General features: G+C 37.5%; 1 protein-coding gene across 1 annotated transcript in view; it reads right to left on the bottom strand.

Annotated features, from left to right (window-relative positions):
• Window positions 1-302: 302 nt before the first annotated feature.
• LOC108902767 (E3 ubiquitin-protein ligase rnf213-alpha-like) overlaps window positions 303-27250 on the bottom strand; it is a 47980-nt gene continuing 21032 nt past the window's right edge. The window contains 43 exon segments of the mRNA XM_018704765.2: window positions 303-3112; window positions 3364-3542; window positions 3831-3920; window positions 4262-4459; window positions 4957-5034; window positions 5462-5666; window positions 6475-6655; window positions 6805-6882; window positions 7157-7286; window positions 7898-8149; window positions 8657-8742; window positions 8833-9007; window positions 9270-9423; window positions 9894-9997; window positions 10125-10159; window positions 10451-10538; window positions 10790-11032; window positions 11802-11912; window positions 12119-12241; window positions 12489-12679; window positions 12773-12980; window positions 13520-13634; window positions 13827-13929; window positions 14418-14563; window positions 15170-15349; window positions 15863-15963; window positions 16203-16323; window positions 16788-16975; window positions 17566-17769; window positions 18264-18424; window positions 18546-18664; window positions 18857-19042; window positions 19220-19355; window positions 19481-19631; window positions 20287-20336; window positions 20435-20548; window positions 21047-21168; window positions 21287-21379; window positions 21577-21707; window positions 22724-23911; window positions 23913-26303; window positions 26572-26727; window positions 26857-27041. Coding sequence (XP_018560281.2) covers window positions 2956-3112; window positions 3364-3542; window positions 3831-3920; window positions 4262-4459; window positions 4957-5034; window positions 5462-5666; window positions 6475-6655; window positions 6805-6882; window positions 7157-7286; window positions 7898-8149; window positions 8657-8742; window positions 8833-9007; window positions 9270-9423; window positions 9894-9997; window positions 10125-10159; window positions 10451-10538; window positions 10790-11032; window positions 11802-11912; window positions 12119-12241; window positions 12489-12679; window positions 12773-12980; window positions 13520-13634; window positions 13827-13929; window positions 14418-14563; window positions 15170-15349; window positions 15863-15963; window positions 16203-16323; window positions 16788-16975; window positions 17566-17769; window positions 18264-18424; window positions 18546-18664; window positions 18857-19042; window positions 19220-19355; window positions 19481-19631; window positions 20287-20336; window positions 20435-20548; window positions 21047-21168; window positions 21287-21379; window positions 21577-21707; window positions 22724-23911; window positions 23913-26303; window positions 26572-26727; window positions 26857-27041 — 9407 coding nt within the window. The 3' untranslated portion in view covers window positions 303-2955.

Raw genomic sequence — 27250 nt, 5'->3', positions numbered from 1 at the left:
GGTGATCTACTTCCTGCTAGGGTCTAAGTGCCAAAACTCTGTTTCTCCTGTGCACAATAAAATTCTATTCTAATCCAGATTCGTGCATGCTTTTGTTCTAAGTCTCTCCTGATTGAACTGTACCAACCCAGATCTGATGGATCAGAATCTCATTTATTGGTACAATGAAAGAATCAGATTGGAATTAAAAGTTGCTTTAATTTAGTGATCACAATTTATTAACTGTTGAATTTAAATCTGTTTTAAACTCAAATCAAGAAATTTACAGGATGAATGACAGATGAAGTCTTAGGCTACACACGTATATATAAATTGATTTATTGATTAGTTAAAACAAATGTAAATTTAATCCAAATGATCAAATAATCAATTAATGACTTAAACTTTAATCAGCACATACAAATGAATATCTACTGCTTACAGCCTCATAACTGTGAAAGGTTACATGCTTTTCATTGTCATACATAAAATCAGTGAACCTAGTTTTTCAGCCTGCCAGATTATGGAACACACATTATTTTTGTTTACTTTCTAAAAATAGTTGCTAAAAAGGACAATTTCATCTATCTAGAAAAAAGTTTAAAGATAAATATAATTTTTAAAAAAGGTTTCAGAAGACTTTAAAAGTGTTAGGAGATGTTCTGCTTCTGATTCTATATCCATGCATATAAGTTATCAAGGCTAAGTCCTTACCACAGAGGCCCGGGCCCTTTGCTGCATTTCATCCTCTCTCTTTCCCTGCCTTTCCTGTCTCTCTTTACTACCACTAGCAATAAAGCAGAAATACCAAAAAACTATCTTTAAAATAATAATAATAATGATGATTTAAAAATATGAATAAACATACATTTTAAACCAAATGTTTTGTTTCAAAGATCACTTTACCTTCACATTAGCGCAAATAAAAATTCAAAGTCCTTAAATGTGTAAGAAGAATATAAATATACTGAAAAACATGCAGTATCTTATCTTTTCTCTACTACTTTATCGTACCACCATGAAGACTGATTTGATCTGATTATTTGATTTTGGTGGTCAATGGTGAAATAAACTTAATCCAAAACAAATATAAGTAAATGTAATCCTGTAAAAGATATTATAAAAAAGTTAAAATATACGCTCGTGAAAGTCAAACATTTTCCTGAGTAGATATTGAGACGTTGTTCAAATGAGGCTCAGATAGTGATTCTTAAAATTATTTCTATTAATAAAAGGCAGTAAAAGAGTAGCTGGCTCGTGACACCGCTAAAACTATATATTCAAAGCATTTTGCACTCAAGATTAGTCAGTCTTAAGGCCTTAAGGTTATTTTTAAATCTTTCCAAACATAATTATCGCAGAAAAATCTTTAAAAACAGAAACAACATACAGCCTTATAACTGTGAAAGGTTACATGCTTTTAACCACTTCACATAAAATCAGATACCTGTTTTTCAGCTGTCACCAGTAGTTTTTTTAATACTTAAAAAGCCTAAAGATAAAAATATAAAAATACTTAAGGGGCCTTAAGATAAAATATATAATATATATAATATAATATAATATAACACTTCAAAGGCTTAAAGATAAAAAGATTAAAAAAATTCAAGACTTAAAATGCATTGGGAGATATTCTGCCTCCTGTCTCCTGATTTTAGATTTTCTAACAGTAGAAAAAGTAATCAAAGAGCACATCCATATCCATGGTTTCAAACTTCCCTGCAGATAGTTACGGGTATCATCACAGACACTATGTCCCCGATTTTCTCGCATCATCAACTTCAAACATGACCAGACTGAACAAAAATACATAAAAATATGAAAAAACAGGGGCACTCTGGTCGCTCAGCTGAATCCTTACCACTGAGGCCCAGGCCCTTTGCTGCATGTCAACCTCTCTCTTTCCCTGCCTTACCTGTTGCCCTCCACTCTCACTATCAAGAAAGCAGAAATGCCATTTCACATAAAATCAGATACTTGTAGTTTTTCTGCTGTCACAAGTATGTAAACAAATTGTAGAACACACTTGTAACACATATTGTTTTATGCTCTAAAAACTGATTTATTGCTAAAATAGTTTTTTAAAGACTTAGCGGCCTAAAGATAAAAATAAAATAAAGCTTGAAAGACTGAGATACAAATATAAAAAGACTTAACAGGCCTAAAGATAAAAATATAATAAAAAGGCTGTTATGGGTATCATGACAGACACTATTGTCCATGATTTTCTGGTGCCATTGACCCTAAACATTACCAGACTGAACAAAAAGACATAAAAATAAGATAAAACAGGGGCACTCTGGTCGCTCACCTGGTAGACTGTGTACTACATATCAAAGTTGAATCCTTAGCACAGAGGCCCAGGCTGCTGCATGTCATCCCCTCTCTTTCCCTGCCTTTCCTGTCTCTCTTTATAACCACTATCAATAAAGCAGAAATACCAAAAAACTGAACTAAAATGCTAATAGTAATGATAATGATGAAAAAATAAGAAGAAATTGACATTATCTCATAAACTAAACATTTTGCTTCAAAGATTTTACCTTCATATTAATGAAAATAAACATTCAAAGTACTTAAATGTGTAAGAATAATAAAAATATAATAAAAAAACATGCAGTATTGTATCTTTACTACTTTGTCATACCACCATGCAGACTCATTACCCTAATTATCTGATTTTGGTGGTCCATAGTGAAATACACTTAATCCAACTGAAATTAAAATATACGCTTATAATATATGGGAATTTCTTCAAATGAGGCTAAGTAGTAAATGAACAGCTGGCTCATGACAAGAAAAAAAACCAAACAAACTATATATTCAAGGCACTCAAGATTAATCAGTCTTAGGTTTTTTTTCATATATAATTATCAAAGAAAAAATTAATAAGACTGAAACAAATTCAGTTTCTATTAGACTGTATAACATAAATTAATCTGATAAACCTAATAAATCTCTGTAAACCCATCCTGTTCATCTCTCCATCATCCAGTCCTGTTTGGTGGTGATGGCGTATTTCCAGGTCTCCACAATCTGAGACAGCTGCAGATTTTCAGGAAACTTGCCCTCCACATAAGGGGGCACCTCCACTTCTTTGCTGTCCATGTAGGCAGCCACAGTCTCTTTCACACTGAGAAAAATGGAAATATATAAAATTAAATACATTACACTCATCAGAACGGACCATGTTTTCAAGTAGGATCATTTAACCAGCTACATAAACAACATTAAGGCAGCAGCATTTCCCACATACTTTTTTTTGGAGATTTTTGCTATCAATCCTTCATCATTAATGTTTTTTCCAATATACAGGTATTAAGTCTACAGAGGTGAGCAACTGGGCTAATAAGCAAACATTTAGAAGCTGTTCAACAAGTTTACCCCCAGGATGGATTGAAGTCGTCAGTGGCCCAGGGGCGACCCAGTCTCAGCAGGAGGAACTCATGCATCTCAAGAAGCCACTGGTCCACATTTCCAATGGACATGAAGCCTTTCAGCTCAGTCTTGTCCTTCTCTGTCAGTGGCTTCAGGTACTTAGCTGAATACCCCGAAAAGGGCTCCTTTTTTTATAGAAACACGGAATGAGGTATTTTATGTTATTATTATTATTATATTATTATTATTGTTATTCTGTTATTACAAATTATTCAAATTCAAATGTCAAATATTAAAATATCAAATTATTATTTTGTGTTTTAAATTTAAGAACTAAACAAAACAGAATAATACCAAAATAATATGAATGAATGTAAATATTACATAAATATTTAGATGAAACATCATAGTAAAAGGTGTAATGCACTTGTATTTAATCAGCAAAATACCAATGGTGCAAAAGCAACACTTACCCTCCTGAGACGCAGCATGTTTTCAGATTTAAGAGAAGAGAGGAGCTGCCACAGTGAAACACAGTGTCTGAGGGTGCATCTGCCCAGAGCCTGAGGACACAACACAACAGAGTAAAGAGTCTGTTCCAGCTTGTTGTTTTTTTAGGCTGATAAAATTTATTTTTATTATTATTATTATTATTTTTGTATTTTCTAGATTACTTAGTTTCATCAATGTTTATTAGGATGATTGACTTAATTTAATCACTGTTTAATAACTTAATTGCTTAGATTGACAGAATCATACACTAAGAGGTAAAGAGCAATGTATTATGTATGTTGTTAAAGAGGAAGTAGTAGTTATATATAATGCGTCAGTGTAACAGTAATGAGTAATCAGCCTTACTCAGGTGGTAATTTTAGCTGTGTTTTAATTTTTGCCAGGCACTGACCTGTAATATGTGATGATCAATGCGGTCGGCCATCTTCAGCACGTCCTGGAGGTAAGTGACTAGTTTCATCATGGGATCACCACCCGTCACTGAGAGGAAACCCAGGAGCAGCTCCACGATCTTGAACGCCTCACACACCTCACTGAAGGAGTTCAGCTCTCTGGACACAGCGTTCCGTGTCAGAGAGGACAGAGGCTTCTGAAGGAGAAATACAGTTTTGCATGTTGGATTGTAATCTTGTAGAGTACTAACTACTTAAAGTTCATTTGTCAAGCAAAAATGTCAAACATTCAATGGTTCCTCTATTTTATTGTAAATTGAATATTTTGGGATTTTGGTCTCTGTTAACTTGTGACAGTTTAACTATTTTCTACATTTGATAGACAAAAATAAAATAGCCAATAGATATTGTTAATAAAAATAATCTCTAGTTGCATTCCTTGTAATCATCCTTCTTTAAATGTAAGTAATATACAGTATATTTGTGATTATGACTACAGTGGGTACATGTGGGATCAAACACATTTAAGGGAAATCAAATTGTAAAGTGTAATATCTCATCAAAAATCATAGTTCTATTGTGCAAAAAATAGTAAGCACATTTGGTAAGAAAATCCTGTCTGTCTCCACTGTCCTATCCAAATAAGGCACAAAAAAAAAAAAAAAAAAAAAAAATACAGGGTCCATGAATTTACCTGATGGACTCTTCCTTTAACAGCGTTGAAAATGGTTTCATAGTCTCTCTCTTGTGTGTTGACCAGAGTGGGGATTCCCTAAAATAAACACAATGAGTTTGGTGAAGCAGGGAAATACAGAAATAAGAATATAAAATTAAGACGGTCTTTCTTTGTTGTTAACCAACACAATGAATACCAGCTAGGTTTGCTTAGCATCAAGTACAGTACATTATGACAGACCAGAGCAAGCCAAGTCAAACAAAACAATGTGTCTGTTCTTACAACAGATGCAAATTTCTTGGAAGAAGCCCATGCAAAGTACTAAGTATTAAGTGTGACCTCTTTTCATTCTCTACACTTTTTATCAAAAACAAACAAAACAAACTTGCAAAAAACTTGTTGGTTACACCCCCTTGTTTTTGCACCTGGAGATTTGACTTGCGTTTCTGTCTGTCCCCTTTTTCAGGAAAACATTTTTTGTTCCTGTCATTTACTTTATCCAAACCAGGCTGTGTGGACTCACTGTGCAGGTGATGAGGGGTTTTCCCTGTAGAAAGCGGGTGAGGATCTGCTGCTGGATCCTGGGTAGGTCATAATGTGATATTGTCTCATGGCCACGTTCTAAGCTGTACTGACAGTTGGACAAAACCAGAGGAAGCAGATCCTTCTCCACCTCATAGCAGATCACATGCTGCTCTGTCAGCTCTGCCATGGTCACCTTGTAACTGCTGCAGTGATGGAATTTAGAGGCATCACAATACAAATAACTTTTTCCTCCTGTTAAAAGTGTTCTATATCCAAAAGATATCTTATCTTATATCTAAAAGATATAAGATAGCAGTGCTCCACCAACAGTATATACATACAACTGACTCAAATGATAGTGGAGGGAGGGGCCTCCCAGGAGAAATGCAACTCAGACAAAGTAAAAAAACTCAGACAATGAGGGATAATCATGTTGTCTGAGCAACCCCGACAAAAACCATCTGACCTAAGGATCTAGTGTGGTGGGCACAGAGGTCTTAGAGAGATGAATGCAATACATTCTCCTGAAAAGGAGCTGAAAACAAGCAACAAAACATGTTGTCTGAATCCAACAGCAGTGTAAACACAACATAAACTGCAGACATAATGGGGTTAAAAGCCCCCCTTCTGTTCTTAGGGCAGGAGGATCAGCGCAGTGCTACTTAGATATTTATGGTACAGTGACAAAGCAGCATTGCTTAAGCATTACTTTGCATCATATAACTATATACTTCTCTGCTCTGCATTCTTAAGGCCTTTTCACATATAGCACAACATGAATATAGAATACGAAAGTGCAAAATACTCGCCCATGAATATACAGGAGCTGAAGCTCCACCATGGCCTGTTGTGGACATATTTTTTAAAATAAAAAAAATAAAATAAAAATTACATTGCTTTTTCACAGCATAATATTTGTGAAAATTGCGTAAATTAATCACATGAAAAACTGCTTCAGTGTGAAAAGGCCTTTAGACAAAAATCTAAGAATTATCTGTGTATGTTATGTACCTGCTGTCCTCTCCGGTGTAGCTGTCCACAGCATACACAAGCTCATTTTGTAGTCCCACAAGGTAGCTGATCAACCCTGTGGCACACAGGCCTGGACCCTGCCGCCGGGGCAGGAGGTACTGTAGGTCACTGTTCAAGTCCAAGTCCTCACTGCAAAATTCATCTGGAATCTTCATCTCAGCTGTAGGTTGAAAAGGATGTATCATTCATTATTTCCACTACAACAATGAATAAGTATGTATTCATTCAGTTGGTTCATTCAATCACTGTGACTGCCTCCATCTGTAAAACATTTAAGGAGACAAAGAGGAGGGTATGTGCTTTACTTACTGCTGGTTACAGACACTCTGAGCAGATTCCATGTTCTCAGGAAGATGTCAATGTGTTTTTCATACCATGTTCTCATGTCTGAAACAAGTAATAAATATTTACCTAGTTTGTATGATACAAAAAATGGAAAATAGAAAAAGAAAAAATTGAGTGTGTGTAAAATGTCAGACATCAGTTGTTTTCTGTCCCATAGCCTAATGCCTCTGTTTATTTGGAAGGCGGGTAACAGATTTTTCCTAGGCCCTGCCCATCAATTAAGAGTTAGTCCATTAGATATAGTCAATCAAATGTTAACACTTTGAGAAAAACAAGTAATACATCTAGTCATTGCTCAGGGATATCACAGCTGTACCTGACTGCTTCTCAGTGAACTCTCTGATTGAGCCCACGATCTGGTCAGATGTGTTCTGGAACTTTCTCACCAAACGTTTTTGCAGGATTAGGATGTCTGGAAGGAACTTAATCTGCCGAAATTCTATCTCCTAAAAAAGAAAAACACAAATTATACAACTGATAACCATGTCTCATAACCACAGGCTGTATACTTAAATTAGCTGAGGTAAATAACCATAACTCATCTATGACTGTTTAGAATTTTGCTGATGAAAACTAGTTACCAGCTGTCAAGACGACTGAAACTTTACAAACAACAATCACATGGGAGATAATGCAATCAATATAAACGTACTGTTCATTAATTCTCTAACTTGTTTGGGAAATGAAAATATTGTGAGTAATAAGGCTAAAAACCTTGCAGGAAAAGTTTAAACGTTGAACAAAGGAAAACCTCATGGAGTGTCCTAAATAACAAGAGTTCATCTTCTTAACGTGTACAGTTACCAAAAGGAATACCAGTTAGATTTTGATATTATGCATAGGTGGAGGCTATGAATTACTGAGGGCCCTAGATCAAAGGTCAGGGGGAAAAGGTACAATAATTAATAATTTGGGTCTTGAAATGAATATTCACAAAAAATTTCATTTCATAACAATCTGACCAGTAATTGTCAGAGTTTCTTGCTCTGAATCAAACTGCTGGATAGAGATGTGAATTCAAAGTCATTTGTCAAAGCTTTACATCTCACACATTCACCTTCTGCAGGAACCTCCAGAGCAGAGGCAGTTCCTCCTTTTGGTCATTATGGTCCACAATGTGTGTGAGGCTGAGCAACGAGAGCCTCTCCCTGCAGCTCCACACTGCTGAGCTGTGGACCTGAGAGCCCTGTGGCAGCGACGCCAGGAAAGTACAATCATCACCGAAGGTCGTCCTCATGATGAAGTTGGAAGATACACGGGAATCGGTCCTGATTTTGCCCTTTCCTTCTTGCAGAAGTTGATCAAGATCCTAGATACAAAATATTAGTATTAGTAGTAGTGCTGCAGAGTTTACTGCAGCTATAGAATATAGCTATAATGTGCAATAAAAACAAAACCAATTTCAGCATACAGTACATATATGTCCACATATATAAATTAGAATATCAAAAATCTGGGCAGAATCTGATCAGTCTGGTCATTCTCCTCTGACCTCTCTCATCAACAAAGTGTTTCTGTCCACAGAACTGTCGCTCACTGGATGTTTGTTTGTTTGTTTTTCACATCATTCTGAGTATGACTCTAGAGACTTTTGTCCACAATCATCCCAGGAGATTAGTAGTTTCACACTAGTCTGTCTGGCAACAGCAATCATGTCACAGTCAAATATTATACTTGAATGAATAAGCAGGTGTACCTAATAAAGTGCTTGGTGAGTGTATGTAGTGTCCTACCATTTTAAAATATCATGAGAGCCTTACTGTCATTCATAAAGGAAAAATGACATAATGTAAAAAGGTTAGCTAAAAGGCATTACCTTCAACTGAGGCATCATTTCTGCAGCCATGGTAGTTTCCCAGCAGTTCCTGGATGCTTTGGTTGTTAAGCGCGGATCAATGCCAGCTAGACAAAGTCAAACAGAAGGTATTTTGTGGAGCAAACTTCAGCAAACTTATTAAATATTTTGCAGTGACAGACAGGTGGTCAGCTTACAGTGACTGGTCTGCGGAATGTCTTGCAGAGATCTGAGCACCAAGTGGACAGTTGTAATAGTGTCATCAGCTCCTTTTCCCAGTGCCTGTGACAGCTGATCCAGATCCTTTATTAAGTGTAGGGTGAGAAACGCACAAACATCCTCCACAGTTGGCTGGATGATGTTCTGGACAAACTAAAGAAACAGCAAGTGGGGGACAATGTCACAGTCAGATTCAACAGAAAAAACAAAATTATCATAGGTCTTTATATCTATTTTGCAGAGAGATTATCATTTGATCATCTCATTTGATATCTCGCCTACACACACAGTCAGCTCTGGAAAAATTATGACACTCCCAACAAAGTTAGATACTCAACAAGTGCTGCTACACATGAACTGCTGATTTAGATTTTCAGACGCTTCTCATTTTGATAGTAACTCTTCTTTTGCTCACCTGGGACTTCTCTGAGGATCCCAGCAACATCGCCAAATGTGTGACCAGCCTGACCAGAGTGAAGGGAGTCAGAGACATGTTTTTAGTGTCCAGGGCATCTGGGTTGTTCCTCCGTTCAGGGTCTCCCAGGATGTGGCCAGGCCTGGTGCGATCCCTAAAACAACAGATAAGCATCACTCAGTTAGTTGCACAGAGGAGATGTTTAAATGTAACTGTATATGAAATTTGGTGGTACAGTTACATACAAAATGGGTAAAAAAAAAAGGAAGTCGCAAATTATCATCCTAGTATTGCTAGTAGTAAATCAAATTATTGATAATAATCTTATTTTTTCTATGTTAAAATTGTCTTCTTAACATCTAAATTTTTGTCATGCTGCATCACAAGACACTGGCAATGTTGATCAAATGCTTTACCTTCAATAGCTCCCATAAATTATACTAAGTAGTATATCACCAACTTGTGCTATATTAGGTAGTGGTGATTACATATACATATATACACACATAGATATATGAAGTACACTAAATTCAAGAGGAAACATACTTTTAAAATTAATTTCAACTGCAACATTAAAGAGACTATTCAGTGCATGACTGTAGCTTAACAATTGATGACACTCACTGCTGGAGCTGAATTGGTCTAAACCCAGGCAAGGCCATATGATGCTCCCCTCCAACCTCCAGGCCACACTCCAGACATCGGCCTCTCTGCATGGGCAGGCCGCACTGTAGTGGAACATAGCAGATCAGATCATTTTGCTCAAATTTCGTATCTACTGTATGTTTTACCACATAATGTCTGTGCAGACAAATCAACTGGAAATGATACTAAAAGATACTAAAGATAGCTTACCTCATCAACAAAGCATGGATGATTATTTGGACACACTGTGGAAAACAATTAACAAATTAAAAAAGCCTTAGATCAGCTGACACAGAAGAAAAATGAAACTTAAGAATTAGTAGATTTGTTCATATAACTCTTTTAGCATTCGCTATAATGATAAAAACTCATGAGCAATAGAGATTATCTGAAAAGACAAAATCTGATGAAGAGATAGAAGGAAAAAATAATACAGATTCCTGTAAAAATATCAAAAAAATATCAAATGAATGAAGCTGCAAGAAACCATAATTCAAAATTGCAGTTAATTGTATATATGAATGAGTAATACTTACTATACCAAGTGAGCTGCCCATAGCCTTGCTGAATGGCTGCCTGGGCAACAGCTAACATGTCATCAGGCATTGTGGGTATAAAAGCCCCCTGTTAAGTTAAAGCAAATGAAAATGTTACATTTGACATCAAAGTTACATGAAAGTAATAATCTATTGTTAAAAGCAAAAAAAAACACAACAAAAAAACTAAAAGTAATTGAAAGTTTATTTTTTTCTGCTTAATAGCATAAAATATCTATATTTTATCTATGGAAGTTGTGATGCATTATTGATCAATATGAAAGAGATTTTAGGTTTGTATTCACTTTATTTTGCTGAGCGGATATGAGACACATTTACCTGCATATTTTCAGGAAACAGACCAAGTTGCTTTAGTGGCATTAGCAAGGGGGGAGTCCCAGTGAGTAGCACAGCTGCCAGATGGATGGTCAGCTCGATGACAGCATTATCCACAATAGTGTAACCAGGATGGATGGTCAGGGCTCCCAACCTGTTGTGAACCAAGGCTGAGGCAAAATCCCTTACTTCTCTTTGATGAAGATACCTTGACCCCTGGATGAGTTCTCCAAATGACTGGCATCGCTACAAAGCAGATATACAGTGGCAATAAGTAAACTTTTTATAGCACCATTATAAAACATCTGATAACAAAATAAATTAATAGGTCATAGAAGCTTTTGCAATTTTAGCAATAATGGTGTAGCTTTCCAAATGTATGTGTTGTAATTTGCAATTCCTTGAAACTGCAACTGGGATAGGGACTCAGATATTTGATAGAAAATTACATTTCATGACATCTTGTTTCCTTTTTTTTGGATTTTGGCTAGTGTTATATAGAACCTATTCGCAACTGCATCACATTTTGGAATGACACATTCACCTTATCTGTGGGCCAGAGATTCATGTTTTCCCCTTAGATCTCACTTCACTCAACAAAGGTGGCCGTAATGACAGAAGACCTTAGTGTAGCCACAAGGCAATTCATACCCAGCATTAACATGCGTTTTGGGTGATCACAGGTGGACAACTCAGGACAGTACAGATGTGAATGTATCCATATTAACAGTGTGTCACAGTGAATGTGAGGGAACAGACCCAGTCTGTATTGTTTTGATTTCTTTGGTTACTTTTGAGATTTCACACCCACCAGTGACAACTTTAGGAATACAGAAAAAAAGTTTTGTCTTGCATTAGAGTTTGGGAAGATCTCTAAGTTCTTCACTCACAGTTAGTTTTTTTCAATTTGTGAATGAAGTCCAAAATCTATACCCCTGCTCAACTCTTGGCTGCATTCTCTTGTCTCTTAAAGAGTCTTGATGTGCAATACAGTCTCTACAAAGGTGTATTTTACCTCAAGGGTGGGATGAAGACCTTTGTTGGCAGACCTGTACAGAGTCGTAACCTCTCTGAAAAGTGCCAGGAGAATGAACACTGTTCGATTCCTTGGTGGTGCGGTGCATTTCTAAATCAATGAAAAACAAAAATTTAGTAGTGAGTAGCAACGCTGTACTACTATTTAACTGCAAACTGATATACAGTAGGATGTATAAAAGTGGAACTAGGGTATATATTAATTCAGACTCAGATTTACAGGAATGAGCGGAAGATGCAAAAAAGAATGTATGGAACGTTAGTTGTAGCAACAGTGAGTAAATTCAATTTAAATACCTCGCAGACTTCTTCTATCTGCTCGACATCACCGTCCACTACTGCCTTTGCAACTGCATCCCTCACCGCCTTGTATTCTTCTCCATACACAAGATACTGGTCCATCTGGCCTCCATCTTCATTCTGTTTACACCGTGAATGACAGAGGAGCAAAAACACAATGTAATATATCTGAATATATAAATATTACATATATATATATATATATAGATATATGAGATCTCCTGGTAACTTCATGGTCCAGCAATGGTCTATTAACTGGGCTAAATTTGATGTCATGTTTGTTTGCATGTTGTTTCAACATGCTGATGACATGTTTTGTTGTGTTATGATTTAAGCATTTCAGATTTGCTTATGAACTGGAGTGTACCTGCTGATGGATCTCTGTAGGGAAAAGCCATCTGAACTTTGGTTGTTTCACCAGCGTCTGGACGAGTTCAACACCATGCAATTCGCTGAGCTTGCGTATCAGGTAAACGCGGTACCAGTCATTCCCCCCCTCCTCACAGAGCTTAATTACCATGTTCAGGAAATCTTCTGCTCCATCTGGGACATTGTTGTCTGCAACAGCAATGTAGTCCAATAGACACTTACTCATTGTAATTTTGATTCAATACAAACTGTCAGCAGTAGTGAAATTACAGTCTATCTTACCAGACAGAAAGTCACTGATGGGACTGGTGGCCATTGTGAGGGAAAGACGCAGTTGGGCAATGTGCTGTAGATGTTGAATAGATACTGTTGCCGGAACAGAGGTGACTTCAGCCAAAAAGAAACGCAGGAACTGTGTTTCATTATTGAAAAATGGCTTCAACTCTTCAGGCTTGTTGCCATCCAGAGACATTTTCTCCCACATGGAATCCTGCAAAGAGCATTAGATAACTGTCACTTCAACTGACTTGTATCAGAAACGAGCAGAAACTGAGATAACAGTTTGTGGTAGGGCTGGCATCCTCACTCCTCAAGAACCCTTCCTGTCCCATTCAAATACTGTTGTGTATCCTGTAACTGTGTTAAATCATGAGCATAAGGGTCGACTTACACTACCCCGCACATAAAGTTACGCTTAATTCAACACAAAGGATCCTTTGCTGATACCAGTGATTTAAGTTGAGTCTCAGAGAGGTATCTGCTTCACTATTATGTCTGACCCTTTGACACTCAGCTCAGTTAAAATATCATATAGTAATAAATGGGATGTGTAATATCCTTAATTTGGTTTTGGGAGCTTACACTTTATATAGTCTCGATACAATTTTTATACTTCATAAATTGTAATAGTTATTTTCTTTTGAATGTTTTGAAAACTTCAGTGAAATCCTCTTTCCATATTTGTTAATTTCTACACTACTAAATATAATAAAACAGTACTGTTATATTCTTATTTAAAACATGTTTTACCTCCAAGCAGTTGATGTACAAGGCATAAAGCTCTGCTTTATCACCCTCATCCACAAATCTGCTTTCTTCAACAGACGACAAATGCTGCTGCAAATATTCCTTGACTTCATCAAAGCTGAAACACAATTCATTCAAAGTTCATCATAAACTTGGTACAATCCAGAAGAGATATGCAAGGTGATGCAGAGGAGCTTTAAACTATTCAGACATTTTCAAACGACCAAACTCCTCAATGTGATTACAGCAGCAATATTGTCAAGCTCCTCTGATGACAGCAACATTACAATGACACATTCAGTTTACCTACCTGAACTTCAGCAGCAGCTTGAGGATCACAGATCGCACGACTGGGTTGTTATCGGGGGACTCGTCAAAAGGCGACAGATCTTTGGTGTGAATCTGTTTATCCTCTGGTATGACAGATAATGTTGAAGTAAATAGTAAATATTAGTAAATATTAGTAACAAAAAAGACTAATAATAATCTTCTATTATTGAAGCTTATGAACATGCAGACTGTACAAATATACTGCATACGAACATAAATGGTGGCGTTTGACATGAAAAAGTTAAAAAATAACAATAACATTTATTTATGTAGCACCTTTCAAAGACCAGGTACAAAGTGCTTTACATGATAAAATGCAAAATGGAGACAAAAAAAAGAAAAGAATTAAAACAGCTGCTAAATTCTACAGCAGTTTGGAGTGGAAAAAAGACTGATGCATGGGATCAACTCAGGGCATCCCTCCTAAAAAACAATTTACATATATAAGAAAGTATATTAATAGTCTGTAGTAATGGGAATTTATGGAGTAAAAAAGGTGAAGAAGACAAAGAGGACACAGTTATATTTCCTTTGATGTTTCCTTGACAAGAAGCTCTACAGTAAGTGGTACCTGTTTCAACCCTCATGTAGGACAACAAATGGTTGATGACACCTTGGGTTGGTGGGGTGTTATCCTTGAAGCACACAGTGGTGAGCATATCAATGAAGAAACCATTGCAACGCTGCCTGAATTCAGCATTTTTCTTGAAAGAAGCCCTGCAAAAAGAAAACATATGCAACATAAAAATCAAAAGCAAAGAATTTTTATTAGTGTTAGAATATTTCCAAATGTGATAAAGAGTAACTGACGGATTCCCCTAAAAATTAGACTGTCAGAGGACAGTTGTTGTTTCAGTTGTATGTCACTGTACTGAGTGGTGTTGTGTTTCACAGTATCATCCACTGAATCATTTACGTGTTCACACCTTTTTGATGAGCAAGTGCATACATACACATAGTGCACAAGTCACTTGCTCGCTAATCTAGAAAAGATCGTGTTACTACATGCCTTTAAAAAGCAAGTAGCTAATGGGGTATTAAAATGCCATTTCTAAATTTCTACCGAAGCTAGTTGTATAGGTGTATACACAATAGAAAATCACACTGCTCAGTGTCTGAGTGCACACATGCACTGTATGGTGCAAAAAAGGCACTTAATAACAACAGTGGTGCAGTGAGTATCAAGTTCATACTAGCAAGCAAGTTTTTGCAGTACATGTCCTTGAACATGAACAGTTAAACTCTATGAAGTCCTGAGAAGAAGTTTCATCTTTGGATTTTTATGGGAGTTAAATGGTGTACAAAATATTTTTAAAGTCTTACCTGATATCTTCAGAGACATGTGGCTGAAAGTCATTTGGTAACTGTTGCCTGCATTTGGGACATGAAGTCTGTCCTGCATCTAGGTTGGCCCTGACACATGTTAAGCAGTAGATGTGATGGCATGGCAGCCCCACTGGGTCCTGAGGCTCTCTCAAGCACACATCACAGTGATGTCCAAACCTTTATGAAAACATGACCAACATCAATCAAATTCCCTTAGGGTCAAAAACAGCACTATATCCAAGAATATGGAGTGATTTACATCTATTAATCACTTTGTCATTGCCAATTTGTGAGTGGATTGTAACATAACTTAAAAAATTAGATCTATCCGACATTCTAAGCTCCAACAAATGACTGCTCAGGACACAATCAACAACCAGCAGCAAGAACAACAACAACAACAAAATGTTGTTGTGAAGCTTGTCTGGCCAGGAATACGACCAATGTCGGGGGAAAATTATGGTCAACATCAGCAAGGTATTTGATTCACAGAAGGACCTTTTGAGGATCAAACCAAGCAGTTTATGATTAACCTACAACAGTGTAACTTTAGTTACCTCATCTATCAACGTGATGCTGGTCATCACATTCGGTGACTGCCCATGACTGTCATCACTGTTTTGGCCCATCCCCACCTACCTTCAGAGCACAAGCTTGCACTTGCACAAGTAATAGGAGGGTGACTCTTACCTGAAAATCTGATCACTTGCCCCTTGCTTACAGGACTTCAGAACTTCAATCACAGCTTGAAAAGCTTTCACTGATTTTACATCAGAGTTTCCCTGCAGAACCTTAGAAACAGATCAAAAACATGAGGCATAAATATAACAATAGCAATATGTGTTTTTTTTTCTTCACTTTTTTAACATAGAAAATAGAATGTGTCAAAATATGCCAACAGCATGTAGACCATCATGACAGAACAAATTTTTCTTTAAGGTAAACATGTTAACCTTCATCACATTTGATGTAGGCCACATTGTTTATGCCTGTTTTTTGTTAAATATATTGTCATTAAAAGTCTACTCACCCTGCTTAATCTTTGAATGTGATTCAGCACCAGTCTTCTGAGCTGATTCTGTTCACTATGGAAACCCAGCAGCATGTGTTCCACAAACAATGAGAGGATGTAGATGCGCTTCCAGCCATTACTATAAAATATTAAAGACCATAATCATTTCTTAATCAATCATTTCATCGTTTCTTGTAGAGATACATGCAGATTTACCATATTCCTATAAAGTATTTTACATCTGAGCAGTAGAGGTGGTAATAATAACAATTACCTCAATGATTAAATTTGTAGCCTTTATAATGTGAAATAGGATCACTGCTCATTTTCAGATTATCAGATTGACAAGCTTAATGCTAACACACAGAAACACAGAACCATTCACCTCTCAATTCCCTTCACCAAATGTGCATGACTATACTGTGAGATGGAATGAGAGCAATGCAGACACAGGGAGAACATGCAAAATCCACAGAGAAAGTCAGCTATCTTGAAACCTGAGTATCAAGTACCTAAGATAATCATTTTCCTTGTGGAGGATTTTACTGAATTTTGGCAAAAGTACTTTACTTTTAACCCCAGTCCTGTGCATCAACACCTTACCTGACATCATGGAGTCTTTCTTTGCATCGCTCTCCATACTGTTTGCTGTTGTGTTGAGAGCAAATCAGCTCCAAAGAAGCTTGCAGCCTTTTCACCTGCTTCAGCCAGCGCTGGCAGAGAGCATCAGTATCTAAATCAGGAGATACCAGGTATTCAACACATGCCTGGGCTGCATGGACATCCAAAACCTACAGGACAGCAAAACACATTTTTCAAACACTTTGCAAAATTTAAAACACCCTGTGAAAAAAAAAAAAACTAAATAAAAGGTATTTAAAAGTGACAGAATTATAAGGTGGCCAATATTGGGGATTTCCTGTTTAAAAATTGTTTACTGTATTTACAGAGGGTAAATACCTGGTCTGGTATTTTTGCTTGAGTAATACAGTTCTGAGGCACTCTTAGCATTTATTTCCTAAATCAAAACATCATACTGACAACTCTAATGAATTTTGGAAGCTGATCCACACATCTATGTTCTACATATACAGTATTTTAGTGTTATGCACCCTTCCAAACACCATACCAGGCAATCACTGACATTTCTACATTTCTAAACATCTCTGTGACACACGTGCAGGGAAAAAAACATAACACTTTGTACGACTGACTTTGTTTAGGGGTGTTTTCGTGTATGGTCTCTTGTAGTATACATGAATAATGCAATGACTAAACAGTCTCTATCTCATATGAAAACAGACCAAATTTATAGGAGAGGCATAAATTTCTTTTTGCTGGTTCCTCAGAAGAAGCTGCAGGAATTTAAACATGCATTTACCATCTCTGGACAATGCTTAATGTGCTGGCTTCTTCGCAAAGGAGAAACAATTTCAGGCTGAAGAGAAATCATCCGAGAGAGGTTCTGAAGACGACTTTGATAGAAATGGTAGGTGATGTGGATGTGAGGCAGACATAGCTCATCTTCATCTCTTTTTCGTCTACATATTTCATCAACACAGCTGACCAAGGCCTGACACAAGAGCTGAGGAGTAAATGCACAAGTAGATTAATACATTATGTGTTTTAAGAAACAGTAACGAGTAACCAGTTAAAGCTTTTAGTGTGACTGAAGCATTTTAAAGGTTTGCAGGAAACCAATTTCTTGTGTTAGAGTGTTAGTATTCAATTTTCTGCCACTGTTTGCCATGTGTAGCTTCAAAGTACAACTGTAATGAGTGCTGTAATGCCTCAGTCTTTTGAGAGCTGAATGAGCACTGTATGCCTAACTCACTGAATGAGTAGAGTATAACGCAATGTCAATACAAATCTGTCTTTGTAGAGTTTATAATGTATATAGGAACTTTGTCAAAAAGGTGTTGACTGAATTCAATATTAAATTCAGGATATTGAATTTGTTGTACTTGACTGCACTAGATTAGATTGTTGTGAAGGAGACAAAATCATTTACACTGAAATGTTTTGAGTAGTGGTATTGCAGTGAATGGTTTCAGTAACAAACACAGAAATTATCCTCACCTGTAATTCTTCATCTGACGTCACTTTCATTGTCATGGAAACAAAATCCCATAGATACCTTTCGAAAAATTCTTTCCTCATTTTTTCATTCACATTTTTTGTCATGTAACTGCCAAGTGGAGTGTTCAAGAACAATGCCTGGAAATGACCAGGTGAATGATCTGCAAGGAAAAGTTGAGTTTAAAGTTACAAATTACTAATAAAGCTATTACTAATAAATGTAAATCACAATTCTTGGATAGAAGGCATTGATATATGTTACTAATACAGTATGATAGTTACTTTCATGTCTGGATGTTTGCGTCATGAGCCCATCCAGGAAGTCTTTGATCCACCAGCTGAAGGGCATGAGGCAACGCATGGTGTTTCCACCTGTGGTATGGCTTTGTACCATGAATACCCTGGAGATGTAAAAGAGACAGGATGCAAATATTACAAATGTAATTTTGCAAGTGCGATCACATATTTATTTTGCAACACAAAAAGCCTCTAGCTGATGCTGTAATTCACTTGCGATTAACTCCATTAAGAAACAGCAGTTGACAGTTTGAGCTGAACAGATACCATGATCACACAACCACAGAGATACTCACTTGCTTTCAGCTCTGACATAAGGTACATGGAGCATCTCTTTGCTCCCAAATATCTCAAGCCATAAGTTCCTGATGTCATCCCCACCATCCAGCAATAGGTCCAAATTGCAATCTCGGTCAATTGCTGAGATCAAGTTTGCCAGAAGTGGAATGACAACTGCTTGGATTTTCTTCCACAGAGTGTGTCTGTTAGAAATATTCATGGGACATTTGCAAATGTGACTGTTGACAGATGTATAGCTTGTTATCTTTTACATCCAAGCAAAGATGTTTAACTAAGTGTTGAATAAATGACAGATAAAGATTTTAAGGCAAATTAAGAAAAATGTCATGTAGACTGGTAAGTGATATAAAGAGACCTACAGGAACGTTCCCCCTTCTTGAAGAGCAGTGACATTAGATGCCTCACTTAGTACCCAGCTATTTGGACTGGGGATGGTGGCCTCATACTCCTCTAACAGCAAGTGAAGACGCCTCCTCACAATGTTTGCAAACACACCTTAAAAACAAAATGTATTTACGATAACCTTTTTTTGGTAAGACACACTTTTACTGCACACAGAGTTGATGTGCATAATGATGGCCTGATATCAAAAGATGACCCCAAATTTCCGATTTACTAACCATGTGTCTGACTTCCATCCAGAAGTGTGAGAAGATTCTCAATTCTCCTAGTGCTGAGTTCTCCACTGTCCTCTGCATCTCTGAGCATGCTCACAGCACTCTGCACACAGCTCCTCACCAGATCTTCAGTATCAAACAGATCTCCCAAAACCTGAAAAAGAAAACATGTTAAGTAAAGTAAATTAACAGCAGCCCAACATCTGAATGAGCAAAAATGTCTCTTAGGGGACATGAGTAACAGACGTGCCATGCATTGACTGGGGGCCAGATAGTTTAATTGTCAATGAATGAATGAAGAATATGAACTAAGTTCAACTTCTTGGGTGTCATTTGATTTTTCTGATTAGGGCAATTTGAACCAGAATTTGAGGTCTCATTGTTGACACATTGTGGCTTACATGCAAAAGCACAGAACAATCTGAAATTTATGTTAGCCATCTCCCAAACTTCAAAGTAAATTGAGCTGTTTTTTTTTTTTTAATCAGCCAAACGAACAAATTTTGTGTCCTACCAATAACAAAAAAGCAGAGAACACCAATTCTTATATCTCTGGACCGCCCTTTAATGATATGTCATATTGGCCTAATTGGATGGTCTTCTATGTCAGTCACTTTGTGTTTGAGCCAGACTTAGCTGAGCTTGCTATGTTAAACTACTTGATATGCAAGGTATGTCTTGCATCATCAGTTAAAAATAATGTACACATACTTGTAAAGTTAATTTGTTATGTTGTTATGTTTAACCATACATCACAGATTTGTAAATTCTATTTTGGTTTATGAATATGGGTGGCAAATTACACTTACAGTGGAGTCATCATTTTGTGGAACACTGATGGGCTCTTCGGTCTCCATGGCTTGAGAAGACAGAATTATGGGAAATGTATCAATTTACTCAAAACTGTCCTTTTAAAAAAAGAGAAAGTTAAAGAAGAAATGGTTTTTGACAGATTACCTTCAGGTGGATCTTCAAAAAGGTCACTCATGCGTAGCTTTTTCAAGGAATGAACATCAGACACAAATTCTTTTGATCTTCTGAGATCATCAATGTGAACAGACCTCCAAGGACCTGAAAAAAATCAGACTATTGAAAACACAATATGATTCACCTTCACATCTGCCTACAATTAACCCATCAGCTCGCTGATCGAGTACTGTCCCTTCACTCACAACTTTCACTTTTGTGACTGTGGGCCACTCTGCATAATTTACTTTCTAGAGCTATATTTCTGTGTATCTTCCTGTACATCACGCTAACCTCGACATGTCCTGTGTTCATGTGCCAGTTCCACTACAATGCTATCTCCAGGACGCCACCACAGCCAGTTCACCAGCCTGCCGTCCATTCAGTCTGTAAACCTCCGGCCAGTCTCTGCCATTCCCCTTCACTCATCTGTCCCCTGCCTTTATCTCCCCTCATCGTGCCTTCAACCAAACCTCATTCTTCATTAAATCCATTTACCTAATTCAAAACCCTGTGCCTAAGTCTGCTTTTGCTTTAGTTGCTTAAATGAAATTGACCAATTTGCTCTTATGTTGTTTGTGTGTGTGTATTAGCAGGACTAACCGCCTTGAAACCCAACATAGGAGGTCCCACCCTCAATGCGAGGAAGTTTGATGACAAAGTACACAAATGTCTTTATGCTGTCAGTAGTGGTCCACTTGTTTATTTCATTTATGCATGAATACCTGAAAAATCCAAATATTAAGCATATGTTAAAGCAAAAGGCGAACAACTGTGAGCTTTTGAAATGATCTTAGAGAAGAATGCAAAAGAAAGTGATTAGGTGATCATCTTCAAACTCACTTGGCTGAGGAAAGAATATTCCTTCTGTGCGAGTCTTCATAGTCTGTTTGGATAATGAGTACTTTGTCTGCATGTGCTGAGTCAAGAAATTCCCTAATATCAAGACAAAGGCATGATTAACATTTGAATAGACATAAAGACGGCATAAGTATACAGTATAATGTGTTAATGTTTTATAATTGTCCTACAATGAATCCCAAGAAACAGGAGCACAAGGGTGGACCATTGTTTGGATAGAAATGAGCACCTCAGCAAATAGGACTTATGCTCTTTATGCTATATTTACACACCTGATTTCCTTGAGAAAAGAGTACTCTGTGTCAAACTGTTGCAGTGATAGCAGCTTGATATCACCAAGCTTTGTCACATTCTGCAGTTGTTGAGTGTCTGCCGCAGTCAGCAGCCTGGAAAATGTTGTGACCTTCAAAAAAGCAAAAGAGTTAAGAATTACTATTATGCAAGTAATTTCTCTTTTACTATTACTAACAGAATCTACATATACATTATGTGTCATTTACAATACATACCACAAGTTAGGGTTCAACATTTATTTACAGTTAACTGCAGCTTGATACTGTTTATACAGTAATCACTTCTTTTATAACCTTTTTCTGTATTTTTTTCTCACATACAAACGCACATTGAATTTCAACAGGCTTTTACCAATATGAAATATTAAATACTATATACTGTGCAACCTGTTAGGTTCTATTAAGAGCTTTAATTTGCTACCTTCATATGTGAACATAGGGGAAACTGACAATTTGCTGGCTTTGCCAATAGAAAATGAGCTTGTCTAGTAAAAAAATAAATAAATAAATAAAAAAATTAGGTTGTTGCCAATACAACGAAAAACATGTCTTGGGCCCATAGCCAACTACCAACAACAAATTTCCTCCTTGTTGAAGGTAATAACTCAAACCATATTAAAGATGTTTAATTTACGAGGACATGCACCCATATGTGAAAATAACAAATTTAGATCATGCATGTGTGGATGACACTGACCTAGGAACTAAGGTAAACATAAATAGTCAGCATTTACGTGAAAAATTCTTCCTTGGGGAATACTGTACTCATTGACTGCCAGTGTTTATTGTGAAACCTACTAAGTTGGCAGGACATTTTAAACCATTAAAATTTGAACTTTGAAAAAAGGTGAATATTAATACAGACAAAAAAGCACATTTGAGTGCAGACAATATTAAGTCAGCATGTGTTTGGTTTGACTCCACTTCTTACTGAATAAATTGTTATATCTGACCCCTTTGTGTTGGATTTCTCTCCGTGATGAGAATTGAATGAGCCTTATTTTTGAGGGCTTCGCATAACAAAATCAGATGACGGCTGACATATTTTCCTGTTCAACTTAATAATAAAAAGTAATGTGAATGGACCCAAAAATGCAAGGCATATTTCAACTGTTCAAAAATTTACCTCAGTGAAGAAGAAGCAGGACAGTTCCAACTGCTGCGTGTGATAGACAATGTAGTCTCCCAGTGATCTGTGCATCTCTTCTTTAACATATTCTTTTGTTAAATGTTCTCTTTCTTCATCAGGTAGTCTGGATTTGTCCAAACGAATGATTGAGTCTGGAGTAGCACAGTTCAGCAGAATGCCTTTGGCTTTGTACAGAGTAGTCTGAGCATCTGTTTCAACACTTTGATTCTCTGTTACTTGCAAGACAACTGAAGAGCATGTGTCTGAGTGGTAACCGATGAAGACATCACTTGGAACATATTGCTTTTTTGTGGAATGTTGACTACTTAAGGAGACAAAATCATCGACCCATTCCTGTAGTTGTGCGGCAATGTACTTTTTCTCATTTCTGAGAACAGTGTTGATGTCAAGGTAGTGTTTCTCCAACCTGTTAATGAGTGGGATTGGAAATTGCTCGTAGACCACCTCTTTCTCTTCAATGACAATGAGCCTGAAGTTTTTGTGAACTCTGCATTTCACACGATGTGTTCCTAATCCAAGATCAACATACTTTTGTCCCCCTAGGGTTACATAGTATTGGTTGAGAGCATCATACAGACTTTCATACAAATTCTGAAGGTTCAGAAGCACAACTGTCTGTCCAGTCTCCATGCAAACCTTGACACGATTGATGTTTCTACAAATCTGCGTGTACTCCTGATCCTTTGGGAAACTAGACCCAAAGATGATCTCTGGATGGATTTGGTGAGAGAAGAATATCTGTTGGAGAATCTGAAGAGCTGCATAGTTTTTTGTGAGGATTAAAAGGTAGCGATTTTCCTGAACTTGGTGAGCTGAGATGCTTTCCTCAACCATAGCAAGGGTGGTGATGTTGGCATTTGCACAATCTTCCCTGAGCTCCTCATGAAATATGGCCATCACATCCACATCATCTTTTCCACTGAAGTTTCTCAGGACTGCTGCAGTGATTTTATCTGCCGTAGGACACTCATTAGAGATTTTGGTAATTGAAAATACCATCTTAATTAGACTGTAGAAATCCCGAAGACCAAAAAAACCTCTGCCTTCTCTGCATACTTTCATATATGCTTTTGCAAATGGCTCAAAGAGGTGTCTGATCTTTTCAAGAACATTTTCATCAGATGAACAAATCCCTTCAGCACTTTTGATCAGCTCTTGCTGGCTTTGGATCTCCACGTGACACAAATATTCCACGATTCATTTTGGCAGGGTCCAATGCCCAGTTGGAAATTCCAATGAACCCAACCCGTTTATGAGGTTGTGGTTCATCATCCACACAGCCCTCCTCCAGTAATGGGTGCAGTGTTTTAAGTGGCATTTTTGGGGAATCCTCAGCCAGTCCAATCTCATCTAGAACAACCACCGAAATGTACTCATTTAAGTCTTTCTTTTCTTGAAAGCGAGCACATTGTTTGAATGTGCTGATGATTCCCTCAGGAGTTGAATGGGGGCTGCACTGGAAAGACACCAAATGTATCTGTTTCAGCTTCCTGCAGAGTTCAGAATGTGAGGCAGGGCCCTGCATTGCATCTGCAAGTAGGGTTTTGGACAGTGATTTTGAGCTCCCTGGTTTCCCAACAATAAACAAGGGAATTCTTAGCTCAACACAGATCACCATCATGAAAAAATTCTCTTTCAAAGCCTCATTTCTGGCTATTGTTTTACCCATGGGTACACCATTGAGTAGGAGTTCGTGCATGAGTTCGACCTCCCGCCGTATTCTCTTTCTGTCATATTCATGAGGAAGCAACTGGCTGATAGTTGTCTGATATGGCTTTCTGTCCTCCAAGCAGGACTGATAGCACACTCCAACGGCCATCAAGAGTGACCAGATTACTCTGTCACTAGCAGGGGAAAATTGTGACCTGTTTTTTTTTTTCCTTTGAGATGGCTCTTGAAGGAATGCTCTAAGTGCCACTTCAAAAATTTTGTGATTTTTGTGGAACCACTCAAACACTTGCATGCATCGTTCAACATCCCTCAAACTGACAAAGCTGCATTCATCTTTCCTCTCCCTCATGAACTTTTGTGATGACGACATCACCTTAGTTATAGTTGGAATGTCACATTCCTCAATCGAGTTGGCTTTTGCCTGTCTTTGTACTATTTGTTCAATATACATTTTTTCTGTTGAGTCATTGAGCTGCCCAAAGTCCCAAACAAGAGGAATCATGCTGGGGGGTAACACATGGACACGATACACAAGCTGGCGGAGAGGGATGGAGCCAAGCCTGTCTTCAGTTTCCTCAGCCCTGACCCGGTATCCCAATCCTGATGCCTCAAGTCTCTCAATCATCTTGTCTGTATGCTTCCTGTAGGGGTTGCAGGCAGCAATAATCTGCAGTCCTGTTTGACAACCAAGTTGTTGTCCCTGCACAGAATTATCACAAATGATCTCTTTGATGCTGCTGATGGCTTCTGTGGTGTTTGCCTCATCAAAGAAAAGAACTGAGTCAAATTCATGATTCTCTTTATTGGTCCTTGCAAGAGTTTCTGCTTCCTTCACTTTCTCGTGTATCATTTCTGATGTAGTTCCTCCATGAACCTTGACCAGTTTCATGTTTTCTGTTGGTGCTCCACATCTTCTCAATTCACACATAAACTTTATGAGCCTTGTCTTGCCACATCCTGTTTCACCCATTATGATGACAGGGATACCACACCTAAATCTCATATGGATTGCCATCATTTTGAGGATGTTATCAGTGGTCAATTCATATGTTTCATCAGGATCTGTTGGCCACTTGATGCCAAGTACACTACAGAGATGCTCAATCTTGTCAGCTCGAGGAAGCTGATCAAAGTTCCTATTAAAAGGGACTCTTTGTAGTTTTAAGCCAGTGTACAGCTCTTGAGTCATGATGTTTTTCTTTATAACTTCTCCTGTCAAAGGATTTATGGCATCAACCCCTTTCTGGTTATTAATCCTGAGGTGAAACCCAATGAAAGTCATGGACATGTGGTCATCATTAAAAAAGATGTATGGATGTGGTTCAGACTCCCACCTTTTTCTGATGAGGAATGGAGCCAAGTCCCTTTCATTAAGTCCGCTGATGTCAACTTGTTGCCTCCCTGGGCTCTGGTCAGCGATGCATAGTGATGGGGTTGCAAAGTCTTTGGACATCAAGATCATAAACTCAACTACAAAGTTTTTGAACCCACAAAGAGTGTCTCCAACAAACTCAAATTTGCAGAAGACTGAGTTCTCACAGTCTTGCAACTGAAGATTAAGGAACCAGACAAAGTTACGTAGCTCCGCCCATGATGGATCGATTATGCCACAGTAGATTAAGAGTATCTGAAGACACTCTGCATGACTCCCTTCAATGCCCTTGTAAGTGAAATTGTCAAGATTACTGTTGTTGTGAAAACGTGTGAGATATTGGTATGGTCTCTGGTAAGCTTCACTCTTGAAACATTCATCATCCATGAGGGGGTCATCACTCTCCATATCAGCATTTTCTTCTCTCTTCATCTCCAAAGCCTGGACCTCCTTTGGTGGACGACAAAACACCTTGGGGAAAATGTCCGAAAATGCAAAGTTTTCCTTTCGACCCTAAAAATATAGAAAAATATTTATATGTATTTCAGTTTAGAATCAATCAATAGAGCCTGTATTAATTTCAATAAAAGATTACGCCTTCTTCTACGACCTACTAATTGCAGCTACTGCACTTATCTGTATACCATATTTAGAAAACCAACATTGTCCTGCCAATGCTAGGACATGGTTGTATGTTGTGGTATTTACATTGTGTGGCACACTGTCACTGTGGTATAATTTCATATGATGAACAATGCATGAACACTATATCTCAACTTACTGATCTGGGGGCATGTCTGGGCTGATCATTCAGAGATTCCAGTAACTCGATTATGTACAAGTCTTTGTGGCTGCAATGCCACATCCGTCCATCTGAATCCATCAGGTAACGCAAAAAGAGAAGCTTGAATAGGAATTCATTCAAGCCTTTTTGCACCTGCATTATTAGAAAAAATGTTAATGTTATTTGATAAAGAAAATTCTGGCCATCTTAAGGATTCTCTAAGAACCACATTGTTCAAAATCTATGAATGTTCATTATCATGGTTATATAAACATTGCTTACCGAGGACATGACATCAAAGTGAAACACTCTGATATCTTTTTGTTTTGGTGTGTCATACAAAGACTGCAGAACCTTGTGGTCATCAACCTCATGATCAGTTAGTCGGATGCACTTCCTGCATGCAGTTCCTGGTTCAACACTTCCCTCCAGCTTTTCAAACAATCTCTGGACATACAGTGACTTACCTAAAATTGTGAAATTGCCAATAATCATTTGGATGACTAAAATCGATCGGCATCAATAATAACTGAGCTGAATATGCTACAGCTGTATCCCTTGCTACCACAGATCACAAAACAAGATAATTCTAATTCTGCACCTTGTTTTCTGTAATAAATACTGTGTAACTAATTTCAGTCAAAGGATCCTACTCACTTGAAAGATTATTTTCAAC

Source organism: Lates calcarifer, linkage group LG17 (assembly GCF_001640805.2).
Source record: "Lates calcarifer isolate ASB-BC8 linkage group LG17, TLL_Latcal_v3, whole genome shotgun sequence".
Lineage (NCBI taxonomy): Eukaryota > Metazoa > Chordata > Actinopteri > Centropomidae > Lates > Lates calcarifer.
This window is presented reverse-complemented; position numbering and strand designations above follow the sequence as displayed.